This window comes from Scleropages formosus, chromosome 4 (assembly GCF_900964775.1).
Source record: "Scleropages formosus chromosome 4, fSclFor1.1, whole genome shotgun sequence".
Classification (NCBI taxonomy): Eukaryota; Metazoa; Chordata; class Actinopteri; order Osteoglossiformes; family Osteoglossidae; genus Scleropages; species Scleropages formosus.
Window position 1 is genome coordinate 27,019,302 of NC_041809.1, and position 15,062 is coordinate 27,034,363.

The 15,062-nt window shown below is 42.7% G+C and overlaps 3 protein-coding genes across 3 annotated transcripts; 1 reads left to right on the top strand and 2 right to left on the bottom strand.

The window, feature by feature from the left end:
• Positions 1-74: 74 nt before the first annotated feature.
• mettl27 (methyltransferase like 27) lies at positions 75-4,418 on the top strand. The gene is made up of 5 exons (XM_018730693.2): positions 75-386; positions 527-655; positions 2,719-2,854; positions 3,149-3,241; positions 3,545-4,418. The coding sequence occupies exons 1-5, from the start codon at positions 267-269 to the stop codon at positions 3,769-3,771; spliced, it is 705 nt and encodes a 234-aa protein (XP_018586209.1). The 5' UTR covers positions 75-266; the 3' UTR covers positions 3,772-4,418.
• Positions 4,419-7,483: 3,065 nt separating this feature from the next.
• Positions 7,484-9,017, bottom strand: LOC108921245 (claudin-4-like). Its single transcript, XM_029251336.1, has one exon. The coding sequence runs from the start codon at positions 8,939-8,941 to the stop codon at positions 8,309-8,311; it is 633 nt and encodes a 210-aa protein (XP_029107169.1). The 5' UTR covers positions 8,942-9,017; the 3' UTR covers positions 7,484-8,308.
• A 3,281-nt stretch (positions 9,018-12,298) lies between these two features.
• On the bottom strand, positions 12,299-14,596 carry LOC108921244 (claudin-4-like). The gene has a single exon (XM_018730597.2). It carries the CDS (start codon positions 14,520-14,522, stop codon positions 13,890-13,892), a length of 633 nt encoding a protein of 210 aa, XP_018586113.2. The 5' UTR covers positions 14,523-14,596; the 3' UTR covers positions 12,299-13,889.
• Positions 14,597-15,062: the final 466 nt, after the last annotated feature.

Below are 15,062 nucleotides of genomic sequence, written 5' to 3' on the forward strand. Positions count from 1 at the left end.
GAGCGCGCTCCCTCCTCCCCGCGAGGCAGCGTGCACTGGCTCGGGCCGCCGCGCGGCAAATCTCGCGTGTTCGCGCGCACGAGAAGTGCTCTGCTTCCCGCGGCTTCGTCTCGGTCGCAGAGCTCTGGGAAAGGAGCAGTAGGTCAGAAATCGAATATGTGCTGGAAAAGTTTAAACGACATTTAAATGTACAGTTGGGCTGCGTTCGCGCCTTAGTAATAATGATATCGCTGCATTAGACGTGACGTGTATTCGAATAGTCATAAATGGAAGAAAACGGCAGGACTTTTTCCGATGTGAGAAACGTCATACTCTCCGCACACAAAAACGCGGGCGCCGAGGACAAAGTAGCTTTCTATAACGAATGGGCTGCTAATTATAACGAGGTAAAAATGAAGATTGAGTGTGTTTCACGACCCCCCTCCGCTGCCCTGTTGTCGACGTCACAAACGCGCTGCACGCGCTGTCGCCTTACGCCGCTTTGACGCCGACTCACGTTTGTCTGTCTGTCTGTCTGAGCGAGCAGGACGTGCACATCCTGGACTATCGGGCTCCGATGTTGGCCGCTCGGTGTCTGTCAGCTGCCTTTCCAGGTGACCGCGAGGGGGCGCTCGTCCTAGACGTGGCCTGCGGCACGGGTCTGGTCGGCGCTCAGGTGAATACTGGTGGAGCGCGGTGTCCGCCTACTTACCCCTTCTTCTGAATTAACTGATTGTGTGGTGCACTGACACATTTTGTATACTCCGAACTTGTGCAACGGAGGGAATCCTTTCTCATAGTTTTAGTCAATAAAAGGCCAAAGCAGTGCGGTCACCATGTGGCACAGGCCCTCAGAATGGAGGAGGGTCGCATCCCCTAATCTTAAAGCAAACCCAAGGTGCTCCATTTACACTTAATAATTTAGCCAACACTTCTCTCCAAAGTGATGTATAATAACTAAAATGTAGTATTTAGCTGACTCCTTTATCTAAAGTTAGTTATGATGCTTTGGGAGTGTGGGGTACCGGGGCCACTACTGCGGGCCATTCGGTCTCTACACGTGGAGCGAGGGCCGTGTCCCCATACTGGGCATTAAGTCAAGCCCGTTCAGTGGGGGTGTTGGACTCTGCCAAGGTTGTGCCTTGTCCCAACTCCTGTTTGTGGTTTTCATGGACAGGATATCAAGGCGCAGTCAAGGTCAAGAGGGCGTTGTGTGTGGGGGCCGGAAGGTGACGTCTCTGCTTTTTGCAGATGACGTTGTCCTTTTGGCACCGTCTCATGGCTGCCTCCAGCACGCACTGGAACGGTTTGCAGCTGAGTGTGAAGCGGTTGATATGAGGATCAGCACCTCCAAGTCTTGAGTCCATGGTTCTGTCACGGAAAAGGATGGCATATCCCCCTTCATGTAAGGGGAGAGAATTTGCCCCAGGTGGAGGAGTTTAAGTATCTTGGGGTCTTGTTCACAAGTGAGGGGAGAAGGAAGCGTGAAATAGGCCACAGGCTACGAGCAGCAGCAGCAGTAATGCGGTTGCTGTACTGGACTGTAGTGGTGAAGAGGGAGCTGAGCCATAAGGCAAAGCTCTCTATTGACCGGTTGGTCTACGTCCCTACCCTCATCTATGGTTGTGAACTCTGGGTAATGACCAAAAGAATAAGATCGCGAATACAAGCGGCTGAAATGAGTTTTCTCCGCAGGGTGGTGGGACTCGCTCTCCGTGACAGGGTGAGGAGTTCGGCCATCCGGGAGGAACTCAGAGTAGAGCCGCTACTCCTACACTGAGAGGAGCCAGTTGAGGTGGTTCGGGCATCTGATAAGGATGCCCCCTGGGCGCCTCCCTTTGGAGGTATACCAGGCACGGCCAACTGGGACAAGACCCCAAGGTTGCCCCAAGACCTGCTGGAGAGATTGTATCTCCCTGTTGGCCTGGGAGCGTTCGGGGATCTCCCGGGTTGAGCTGGAGGAAGTTGCGGGGGACAGGGGTGGCTGGGCCTCTCTGCTCTCCCTGCTGCCACCGTGACCCTAGAAGGACAAGTAGGCAAGAAAATGGATAGATGGATTTAGTTATGATGTGGGATACAAAGAACTCCCTACAGTCATTCACCCATCTGTACCCTGTAGAGTGCTAACAGTGGTTACACTCACACGCGCACGTGTAGTTTATAGTGACCAGTTCACCTGAAACGAGCTCAAGGAAGAACCCCATGCAAACATAAACAGGACATGTAAACTTCACACAGACTGAGTGTGACTTGCTCCTGTGTTTGAACACACAACCTCGGTGCTGTGAGGCACCAGCCCCACAGTATTACTGTTTAACATCATTGTGTATTATTATTATTTTTGGTCTCCAATACTTATCTGCAATACAGTGCTGCAGTACTGCAACATAATGGAATTTATTTAAACCCATCTTGGTTTGGCAGTCTATAGTTTTTATGCGGTGTCCGCACTGTATGTGAGTAACAGTTGTGCATCACAGATGCACAGATTGGTTTGAAAATTAGATTGTTCCTTGTCATGTTAAATTCTGAAAAGTGTTCTTTTTCCAAAAGGCTTTACATAGTTGGCTCACAGAAATTTCCTGTCATGCATCTGAGGATCTAGTTCCCTAACAGTTACACCACCCACTATTGTCCACTTGTGATGAGCACAAAAGCCATTCGTTCCTCTCTGCTGCATGAACGAATCGGAATTTCACTCATTGTTACATCCTCACTGTTCTTTGTATCATTTCTCAGCTGCAGAAAGTGAAGTTTCGCCACTTTATTGGGGTCGATGGGAGCTGTGCCATGCTTGAGTTGGCCAAGAGCTCAGGCCTTTACCAAGAGCTAAAGCAGTGCCTGCTGGGAAAAGAAACACTCCCTGTTGAACCTGGTATTTCAGGAATTCTTTGATCTTTGGCATTTTGCCTATTTCCTATATTATACAGAATTTTTAGCCTGGCAGATGCTTTCATTCAAATTAGTTGCAGTTTAACAGTTTACTTATGCATACAACTGGATATTTTTTTACATGAGCCCAACAGCAGGCACCTTCTGACAGTACAGGACTGCTTTTCTCACAGTTCCAGTTCCTTAACCAGTAACATATTTGTGTCATACTTTAACTTATTGGCTAGGTGCTCTTCCATCACTTCCTCTCCTCATTTTGTGATGTTTTTTCCCACAGAGTCTTGTGATTTAGTCATTATTGTGGGGGCCCTAAGTGTCGGCCAAGTTCCAGTCACTGTTGTTAAAGAGCTCTGGCAAGCAGCTAAACCAGGTGAGCATGTGTGCATTAATTCACTCCAGCTACCTGCATTCCTATTCTTTTAACTAATACCTATTAGTCAATTTAATTAACCAATTAATTTTTGCAGTACATGAGAAAATGTAAACGTGTTTGTAAGTATGTCAAAATATAACTTTCATAAAGCAGTGCCATAATTGTATAATTAGCGATACACTAATATGTGCACAATAATAGCAGCTTGTATTTTTGAAGTGTTGTGATTTTTTTCCTGTTTTGTGATGAATTAGTATTAGACTCCTGATCTTCTTTTTTAGTAAGTAGTATATATTTTAGGAGGCTATGTGTGCATGACAACGAGGGCTAACGCAGAAAACCAGGAATACAAGAGGCAGCTGGAGCGAGTGATGGCAGAGATGGAGCAGGAAGGGCTGTGGACCTGCGTGGACGTCGTGGAGGTGGAGCAGTGGGAGAGGGCAGTGTCTGATCACGAAACAGGGTACATCTCTGGAGTTGTGTACCTGTATAAAAAAATCCCCAGATTAGGGTTCAAATGTGACTGAGTTCTGACCAGAGTCCAAGTCTTAGCTATGCGATTGTTGAACAGTGAGAGGGAAATCATCTACTCATCGTGTATTGGAAAATTCCCATACAAGATGTTACGCTGGTTATAGGAAAATGGCTAAAATTGTCTGATACATTGATCAGACTATAGTGCTAAAAAGAAGACTCTACATAGTTTATTGCAAATCTCATCAGCACAGTGATGCTTCAGCAGTTGACTGATTCTAAAATCCATCCAGATCCATTGTCATTTCTGTATATTTATTGTGCCGTTTTAATGCTCCACGTATCATCCATTTTAATACAGAAAAAAGGGGGAAGTCTGAGAAGTACATTTGATTCATTTTACTTATATTTACTGTATGTTTCAAATGTTAAAGGATGGAATAACTTCTGTTTTGCCTGAAGTTTAGTATGTGCACATCAGTACAACATGAGCCCAACTATACTGCCATCGTGCACCAGATGACAGTATAACAACGTATGATTCACCGTGAACGGGAAACACGCATAACTCAACTTACGAAAACTGCATTCAGCACCAAGAGTGATGGCAGACCAGTGAATGAAAAGGCCATCCAGAAGTGTAGATAATGGTTGGGTTAGGAATTTGGACATGTGTGTGTTTTTTTTTTTTTTTTTTTTCCCCCCAAGTTTACTGTTCTGTTTTTACTTAATTTTAATGATTAATAAAATCTTTCAGTCATGTTGAGTAGCTGTGAGGTCGTATACTTATATATTAATTACAAATATCAACACACTTCCAGAATAAAGCTCAAAATAATTTATTTTATTTTTCAATTGATTCTTTTCTCCAAAAGGACTTGTGTTGTCAAGCTCCTTACAATTATTTTGTAATTTATACATCTGGGTAATTTTTTACTGAAGCAATTCAGTGCATGTACCTTACTGAAGGGTACTTCAGCAGAAGTGGGATTCTAAACTGCGTCTTTTGAGTTCAAAGGAGCAACTCCAACACGCTACCTGTTAAATATTAAGTTAAATTAAATTATGATGCAAGGTTCTTATTTAAAATTATTCTAGTAAAAGTAATCTTGCTTTAGAATTGGTAAGTCTATGGGTAACATAACATTATAATCTGTGTTGGAAAAAAGTGTCAGCTAAATAAGTAAATGCAATGGAACACTGTCAAAAATATTACTATTGAAAATAGAACATCTGGTAAAGAGTTTAACTGAAAATAAGGAACAGTATCGACTAAGTGATATCATCTTTCTGTGACGTTTATGTAAAAACATTTCTCTTTCATGTAGTACCATGTAGGGTTAGCACTTCCTCTGCTTAGTGGTATGACAGGTTTTTCTACATGACTGTTGACAAACGAGAATCTTAAAAATCTCTTTTTAAGATGTTAAGGTGGGTTCATGCAAATACATTTTCTGGTCACCATGATGACATCACTTTGCAACAGTTATTATAAATATACAACTGTCTTTCTGTTCTTTCCAAAATATGAAAAATAAAGATACATTTGGAGTACAAATGGAATTTTCCTTATTTGTAAAAATGATCTTGTTAAGATGTAATATATGTGTTGCTCAGAAGAGTCTTGCTGCTGTTGACATTGTCTTACATGTATCTCCCACAGCTCCTGGTTTTACCCTTCTAACACTGATTAAAACCCTTTTTGAGAGATTGAAGGACTATCGGAAGTTTAAAATGTTCTTAGAACTGGCACTTTCCTGCTATCCATTGTAAGTGTTGGCTCTAGTTGTATCGCTTGTTCCTGTGAGTTATGCTTAACATAGCCTCAATGAAGACTCTGAGTTCCACCAAAACTTCCGTATGTGCTGTTGCCACACCCCTGATACTAAAAGTAACCAGCAAAAGCATCATGACCTCGAATTAAACGTTTAGGAATGTGAAAGAAAGAAACCTTCGAATTCCCATCACATGAGACGTCGCATTAGTCAGTACCGTGTTTCTTGATACGCTGGCATGAGGTTATGCTTGTTTATTTCTGGCAGGCTGGGTATTTTCCTGAAGGGATCAGTAACGTTTTATCATGTTTTCTCCAGTAAGTTCCAAGACCTGTGGGTGTGAGTTGACCATAAAGTAGAACTACATCATCATTAGTCTATTGGGTATTTTCTTTTAAATAAACTTGCACCAAACTGCAACAATAAGCAGTTCTCAGAATGAAATATATCCTGTAACACTGAATAAGACACACACAGGTGCTGTTGAATGGTTTCTATATAAGCAATGCTGAACTGGGGGGGGGGGGACATTGTATTTTCCTCTCAATGTTTGTGACTGTGTGTATGTAGTTGCTGTTTTATAAGACCTTTCAGCAAATGCTGACCACGACGCTGAATCTTTAGCGTTTTTTGAGATGTACAGTACCTGCGTTATCTGAAGTCTGAAATGCAAAATGGCCTCAACCGAACGCATGATGTTTTTATGGAAACGGCTTCCTGACAAACCAGTTGTTCAAGGGGCGGTTTGGTCCGCTCGCGTTTGTTTCCTTGCAGTGCAAGTGCGGCATACAGAAGGAAAGAAAGGTCAGAGCAAACAAATCGGCTTGCAAGCAAAGGATATTATCTTTGAGAAGCTAAAAACATTTTTTTTTTTTTTTTAAAAATTCTTATGCTTATAACCAGAAGGGATGAGAAACTTCAGAACTTTTCCTGGCCAGGGTACTAATTTCCAACTGTATAAAAGTAATACAGTTAATAAAATGTTAAGTATATAAATAATGTAAGTGAAACAAGGATGTGGTATAGATCAAGTTCATGAGCAAACGGCATTGTTACATCCAAAAAGTTCAGCTGAACAATATTTTAGCAGCTTCCGGCTCTTTTGTAATCGGTCCCTTGTGTCACTTCTGCGTCACTTCTTTATCTCAGTCGCATCTGTGCTGTGTCACCTTTCAATACAGACAGCAGACAGAACACAACGGTACACCTTGGGTTATGATACAAAAACTAGGATGTCCGTTGTGAAAAACTGGTGTATCTGTTGCCAGGGAGCAACAAGAAACAACAGCAAATTTAATAATTTTGGAGCAAACACACACTGTCTGAAACCATTTATCCTGAGCAGGAGCTGGAGCCTAACAGAGCAGCACAGGGGTGGAGGTGACACACCCAGGGCGGGATGCCAGTCTGCCGCAAGGCACCCCAAGCGGGACTCGAACCCCAGACCCGCCACACACCGGGACCCAGCCAAACCGGCCGCGCTACTGCATTCCCCTGTTGGGGCAAATAGCTCCATAAAATTATTAAATGTAAACTAACATACCGAATGCCAGTGTGAATTGATTTTGTAACAGCCTTTCAAGAGAGGAAAAGATGTAACTGAAATTGGGGAAATTGTGGAAAGAATTCCAGACATTGTATTTCTAGAGAGTAAACCAGTGCAATACACAACGCTATTTATATTTATAATTATATCTATTTATCACATCATATGTCTTACTCACATTCCCTTGCATTTGTATAGAACATACCTATACATACATATAATGTCTAGTGACTATTTTTTGTATATTGTGTACTTGATATTTTTTATATATTTTTTATCCTTTATTCATATATTCTGTCTTCTCATCTGTCTTGTCACTGTCATTCTGTCTGTGCTGTGGAAGTTTCTGTCACCAAGACAAATTCCTTGTATGTGTGAACATACTTGGCAATAAAGCTCGTTCTGATTCTGATTCTGATTCTTCTGATAATAATACTCATGTACTGAAAAACATTTCAAAACATTTATTGCAGTTCACAGCATGGAAGCCATTTCACCATGGTAATTTAAAAGATCTGTTTAAAATTTAAAGTGGAATTTACATGAGATAATTGAACTGTAAACCTGAAACAAAACTTTCTGCAAAACAAAACTAAACTTCAAGAAACTGAAAGAAAACACAGTTACTGAAAAGTTCTTTGACTTTGTTTTCTGTAAAGTAAGTTCAGCCGCTGAAAAAAAATAAAACCAGAAGAAAAAGTAAAAAGGAATATTTTCCTGCTACTCCTACATAAGTTACATTATGAATATGTAATTTCTATGTAATGAAATATTATTGTATGCATATTATGTCGTGCAATGTTTAAAGCAAAGTTACACACTGAACATTTCATGTCTCTAAACCTAAAAATATGTTCTACACAAGCAACAGAAAAAATACAGATTACATATTTTCGAAGAAGAAGTTTTGCATTTGGTCTGCATAAGTTTAATGACATGATACATTTTCCCATCTAAAAGAACATGGTGAAGGTGAAGAAAAGGAACTCTCGCGGACAATGCGTTGCTAAAACACAGACGCCTCCTCTTCCCGTGCTCACTGAAAACAAGCTGCAAAGTTTGACATCCGCCGCAGTGAAGATTTTTAAATACGAAATCTTAAGTACTTCGGTGTAAGAGTCCACTGGAGATGAAGAGTCTGTCCCCCATGTTTTTGACAGGGGAAATTCTGTTGTGGTCAAAAACTGGCAGAGGAATAGCGGCAGAAGCAAACAGGAGGTTCCCAAGAAAGCAGATCGTGTAATTTTCTCACTTTCTCCATGAGAAGGCTTACACATACTCCTTGCTGGTAGCTGTGGATTTCGCTTGAGAGTATTTCATGTTATACGGCCTTTCCTCCTTCGGCGGACAGGAGCTGCACAGTAGACCCCCACCCAGGATCAGAAGACCTGCCGCGCCCCAGCCGATGTACAGCGATGCCCCCAGCTCTCTGCGCTGGGCGTCCGTCAGCAACGGGTTGTAGAAATCCCGGACGATGGTGTTGGCCGACCAGCAGACTGGGACGAGGCAGAGGATGCCAGCCACGATGAAGGTGACGCCGGCGGCAATGGCTACCTTGGCTTTGGTCGACTCGTCTTCAATGCAGTTGGTGCACTTGCCTCCTGCCACAGCCAGAAGAATGCCAAGCAAAGCCACGACGATGGAGATGACGACGAGGGCACGGGCAGCCTGCAGATCCTGGGGTAGGGCGAGCAGGGAGTCGTAGACCTTGCACTGCATCTGTCCTGTGCTCTGCATCACGCAGTTCATCCAGAGACCCTCCCAGATGATCTGCGCCGTCACGATGTTGGCGCCGATGAAGGCGGTGACCTTCCACATGGGTAGGGCACACACGATGATGACCGCGATAAACCCGATGATTGCCAGCGCCATCCCCAGGATCTGTAAACCCGCTGAAGCCATTGTGGATTTCTTCAGTGATCTTCACTTGGTACTCCTGATGTGGTGGAGAGACAGCAAAGCAGTGATGTTTTCCTCATGCAGTTCTGGGTTATATATCTACAAAGGAATTTTTCCTCCTCCCCATAAGACACCAGATGTCCAATCCGGTCAATGCAAATTAGTCTTTGTGGACGTAGCGTTCCAGTTAGACTTGTATGGCCTGTTCAGACAAAAGAAACTAAGTAACACAAACTCATAAACGAAAACACCCAGCTTTTTAACGCCGTTTTCTTTCTCGCCCTCTTTTGTCAGACCACCTGCTTTTAAGATCATTTCTGAATTTCCTTCGACCTGTATTTACGAAAAGCAGCTGCTTTTTATCAAACGAGATGATTGCTGTGTGGCTGTCATTGTAATGCTGCAATATGAGTATAATATCAGTCTCATCCTCATGCCGTGGCCTTCGCGCGATTCATTCGTTCATCGCGTTGTGACAAAATGAATCACTCCCTCATTTCTTGCTGTGCTCTCTCGCTCTCTCTCTCCGCGGTAAGGTCGTTAGCTCATAAACACCGGTTATTTTGTGCCTATTACCAGTGTAGTGTTTATTAAACACTGGTTATTTAGTGGGTGGTGACACAGCGAGGAGCGCCGCTGTCTCACAGCCCTCGGGTGGTGCGAGAGGGCGTGGGTTCGATCCCCGCTTGCTGTGTGTGGAGTTTGCATGTTCTGTGTGGTAGGAGAGAACAACATCAACTTCTCTCTCAGATTACAGAAGCCTTTAAGGCAATACGTGGGCATGGGTGAGAGTCACACCGAGGGCAGGCTTAATACAGATGCTTGTACACCACGGGATGGGGTTACTAATGGCCTTTAGTCCAGGCTTCATGACTTCTTCCTTTGTGTGTTCCTCCTGTTGGGGTGTGGGGGTTAGTTCCTTCTTTCCCGCAGGAAGGTTTCCTTCGTGCAGTGTTGCTATCTTATCTTTACACAGCAGCAGACCAGGTGCGGTTATAATGTGTCCTTGCAGACGCGGCCCTCGCTTGCGCCACACATCGCTGCGGCAACCACAAACAATCCCTAATTCATAGTTCAAAGGTGAACAAAGGTCCTTACGAAAAGTAAAGAAACAGTAGATACAATTTTCTCCCACATCTGTCTGTGCGGGTTTCCTCCAGGTACTCTGGTTTCCTTCCACATTCCAAAGACATGCTATTCAGGTTCCCCCGTAGTGTGTGAGTGACAGAGAGTGTGTTCCGCTGATGTATGGATGAGTGACCCAGTGCAAGTAGTGTATCTAGCAGTGTAAGTCTTTGGGTGCTCTGGTTTCCTCCCACACTCCAAAGACATGCTATTCAGGTTCCTCCATAGTGTGTGAGTGACACAGAGAGAGTGTGTTCCGCTGATGTATGGATGAGTGACCCAGTGCATGTAGTGTATCTAGCAGTGTAAGTCACCACAGTGAATAAGGTGTGTGGGTTGATAACACTACATAGAGTTCAGTGGAAGTCGCTTTGGACAAAAGCGTCTGCTAAGTAAATAAATGTAAATGTTTTGCAGGCTCTTTTAGCTTGCGTGTGTGTGGTAGCCCAGCAGTTTCAGTGCTGAAAAGTGGTACTCGGGGTATCACTCACAGTTCAGCTGTTGTGATGTGCTTTGCCCTCCCTGTGTCCGTTCAGATAAGCGACGCTAAAGAAGTGAATGAGACACTGCCGTCCAAGCCGCTGCGTCCCGTTAGTAAACAAGTCGTGAGCCGCAGATTATGCCATGAACAAGGATGAGTGCAGCCAGGTCCGTGCAGCTGCTGTGTCCGTCTCTCAAACAAGTTGGATGGGCGGCTCAGTGTGTTGGAGCAGGTTGGGTGTGAACCTAAGTTTCAGTCCCGATGTGCTCTGTGTGATGTGTGAGTCATCAGTGTGATCGTATGTCATATGTATGGGCAGCATGTGCTTGTCACACGTGACATGCTATTTCAGTGAGTGGTTACAGTAAGTTTTCCCCTCTATAAAAATTAATTGTTGGTTTACAGTACATCACCTATTTACATTTAGCTGACACATTTCTCCAAAGCAACTTACAGTGTTGAGGTTACAATTAGTTACCCCTTTATACAGCTGGGTAATTTTTACTGGTAAGTACCTTGCTCAAGGGTAGTACAGTTGGAAGTGAAACTCAAACCTGCAACCTTTGGGTCCAAAGACAGCAGCTCTATCCCCTATACTACCAGCTGTCCCATAGTGTCCTCTCTTTAATTAAATATAATGTTATAATGACCTCAACTACCACTATTTCAGTCAACGCTCCACATTCTAAGAATGCATTCTGACAACTAACCAGGATATTAGTGATACAATACTAGCAAGTAGCTAGTGATTTCAGATGATGAAAAAAAGGGTAAAGCTTAGCTAAAGACGATTCATGCTGTCTCTTACAATACAGCCGGCCTCACCAGAAGCATGTTCCACCAGATAACTGCATTCAGATGGATGTTTTCCGTTCCGTAACGATTGCGCTGTCAAGCTCGTTGGTTCAGTTTTCATGTCAAAACTGCAGTGTATGCAATTTGTTACCAAGGTCTCTAGGAGAGGCTGCAATTCTGCACCAAGGTCTGATAGTGGTTTAACCTATATTAACAACAGCAAAAAAGAAAGTTCTTCCTCTGATGGAGGATATATGACTGACTTCACATTTACATTTATTCATTTAGCAGATGCTTTTCTCCGAAGCGATGTGCATCTCAGAAAAAATACAATTTGTGCATTACGACAGGAGAAAGGGAGACATAGTTGGAAACATGTAACTTTCCAGCTAAGTGGTGAAAAGCGTAACATACAGTGAGATGTTCTGTGTGAGCTCTAGCGCTTTAGAAGAAATAGTTGCACCCTTACTCGAGTCAGGCCATTGAGTAAGCTGTTGATATTCTGAAAGCGATGAAAGCTGAAGGTGGGAAATCACCTAGACGCTCAACGTATAGCTCTATTTCAATGTATCTTTATTAATAAAGGTTTGTGTGGTGGCACAGCAGGTAGCACTGGGGCATCGCAGCTCCTGCACCGTGAATTTCAACCTGTCGCAGTTCGTGCGGGATTTGCGTGTTCGTTGTGTTCATGTGCGTTTCCTCTGGATGCTCTGGTTTTCTCCCATTGTCCGAAGACATGTTTTAGCACACTGGGTTTGGGATCTGACTAGGCAGGGAGAGATGGTGGGTGGACTTGAGGCTCTTTTTATTCTTCCATCCCATAATAATCAAGAGCACAAGCAAAGTCTTAGAACAAACAAAATCATAACAATGACAATAAAGGTCCAACTAACATCAACAAAACTGAATAAATGAAAGCAAAAGCATTATTTGAAATTAATTCAGGGTTTGACAGCGGTGCACATGAAAATAATAGTCATTTGATCCAGTCACAATGGGAATTCCGCTAACTGGGTGATTTCATGAAACTATCCTGTTGTGTGAAAATGATAAATTACTGAAGAAATTATATGTGAACTAAACTTGAAATTATGAAGCAAGTTAAAAATCTAACATGTTTTCAGATTTTTAAACGGCAATATTCCATTAAGTCTTATAAGGATAAAATGAAGCAAACTCAGCCTTTGCTGATTTTATTGTCTCTTCATTTTAGGACTTCTGTGGGACCTTCTGTTACTAACATTAGCGTTATAAATTTAAGACACAGTTATTTTGCTGTTTATTTTTCATTTTCGTCACTCTTCTGTTTTCAAGATTTTATTATGGAGTGAATGAAACTTGCATTTCTGCGCCCAGCTGTAGGTGTGTGGGACTCGATTAATGTAATGCAATGCGATGTAATTCACTGAACAGCTCCTGTCTGGAGTTTCAGTGATCAGTATCAAAATGGCGAATATTCTACGTGTTTCGGAGACAAATCACAGAACATCAGTATTGAACAGGAATTTATGGAAACCATGTATTTTTATTTTCAGCAATTTTAAATTACTTGAAATTTAGCTCTGAATTATTAAAAGCATTAAAAAAGTCTTACTATTTTATAGCTATAAGCAACACTTACAGAATGTAACCAGAAAGCAAATAACAGAGTTTATAAAATAAGCAATGTCACAAGGTATATCTGAAAAACCAAAAACATCTGACCCAAGGCACTGTGATCTTCTAAAGTACCACCACATCGCATGTATTTTGCAATCATTAAGCTCAGAAAGAAAAGGGGTTTTGACATGCAAGCATACATCCTTGAATACACATTCCATATTTAGTCTGATCTGGAGGTCACTTTCCAATAAGAGATTACTACAAATTAGCCAAATAATTTTTAGAAACATATTGAAAAAAACAAGGTTCCAAAAATAAACAGAATCCTAACCTTGTTTCTTGCCGACAGTAATAACTTGTTTAATACGGTTATTCATTTGACCACGTAATCTCGCTTCATGATACAAACCTGTTTCAGAGGCAAGATATTTTTTGCAAACACTCAACTTGCACGTTGTTATTGCATCCGTTTTAAAATGCATAAAAGTTGTAAGAAAAATCACGGTATCTGGCCCATTGCAGACTGTCCTAAATCATATTAATTGTTAATATTACTGTTCAGAGTTGAAATAGTTTTTTAAAAATTATGTTACAAGTATCTTTGAATCCTTTACAAATATATATCAATACTTTTCAAGAATATTTCAGATTGATATAGTTTAATAATATTTAAAAGGGATTCAATATATAATTCTTAAAGTAAAAAAACGCCTGAAATAAAATTACAGAAAATACATAAAACAAAATGTAATTCAAGCCTTCACTGAGGACGCCATCTGTTCTCTAAGTGTAAATGGATATAGAGTGGGCTTTCTTTCCCCAGACAATTTTTGCTGTCAATTCACCAGTTGACTAAATAAATTCAGCATGAGGGAAAAAAATGAACATTAAAAAAGCAGGCTATAACAAAGTTGATAATAATGCTGATTTTCCCATACAGAATCACGATTACACGTATGCCTCGCTGGTAGCCAGAGATCTTGCCTGGGAGTGCCTGGCAGAGTTTGATTTGTTGTCCTTTGGTGGACATGAGCTGCACAGTAGACCCCCACCCAGGATCAGAAGACCTGCTGTCCCCCAGCCAATGTACAGCGATGCACCCATCTCACTACGCTGGGCGTCCAGCAGCAATGGGTTGTAGAAATCCTTGATGATGGTGTTGGCCGACCAGCAGACTGGGACGAGGCAGAGGACGCCAGCCACGATGAAGGTGACGCCGGCGGCAATGGCTACCTTGGCTTTGGGCGTCTCGTCTTCAATGCAGTTGGTGCACTTGCCTCCTGCGACGGCCAGAAGAATGCCAAGCAAAGCCACGATAATGGAGATGACGATGAGGGCACGGGCAGACTGCAGGTCCTGAGGTAGGGCCAGCATGGAGTCGTAGATCTTGCATTGCATCTGTCCTGTGCTCTGCACCACGCAAGTCATCCAGAGACCCTGCCAGGTGGTCTGTGCTGTCACAATGTTGGCACCGATGAAAGCAGTGACCTTCCACATAGGTAGTGCACACATGATGATGACTCCAAGAAATCCGACAATGGCTATAGTCAATCCCAGAATCTGTATTCCCATGGATGCCATTGTGAGCGTTTTCTGCAGTGCTTGATATTCACTGCTGTCAAAAGCAAAGAGAGAACAATGGCAAAACACACTGCAGAGGCTGAAGCAAAGATGCCTTCACTTCCTCCTTAGCATATTATTATAGAAATTGACAGATGGGGAAGTTTATTTTCCCACTACCATCACATCACATGCTGACACAGAAGAACAAACAAACACCGTGTAGAAATTCTAAGCCACATGTCTTTCTTCATTCTAAAATCTCTCAGGAAACATCTGCTCGAGTGGTTTACATATTATCATGTAAGTAAGGTCTTACCCCATCACAGGTGCACATTACAAAACACATGGTATTAAGCTTGCACACGAAAAAAATTATGAAACACATTACTTTTATGAAAAATTAGAAACAATGTAACACCAGTTACTCCCACACACACATTTGCTGAAGCTGCGATGAGCCGGAGCCTAACTCGGCAACACAGGGCGTAAGGCTGGAGGGGGAGGGGGCACACCCAGGACGGGACGCCAGTCCATCACAAGGCACCCCAAGTGGGACTG

Coding starts and splice junctions, on each gene's coding strand:
- mettl27 (XM_018730693.2), top strand. CDS start 267: ATGGAAGAAAACGGCAGGACTTTTTCCGATGTGAGAAACGTCATACTC. Junction 2,855..3,148: donor AACACTCCCTGTTGAACCTG/GTATTTCAGGAA, acceptor TTTTTCCCACAG/AGTCTTGTGATTTAGTCATT. Junction 3,242..3,544: donor CTGGCAAGCAGCTAAACCAG/GTGAGCATGTGT, acceptor TATATATTTTAG/GAGGCTATGTGTGCATGACA.
- LOC108921245 (XM_029251336.1), bottom strand. CDS start 8,941: ATGGCTTCAGCGGGTTTACAGATCCTGGGGATGGCGCTGGCAATCATC.
- LOC108921244 (XM_018730597.2), bottom strand. CDS start 14,522: ATGGCATCCATGGGAATACAGATTCTGGGATTGACTATAGCCATTGTC.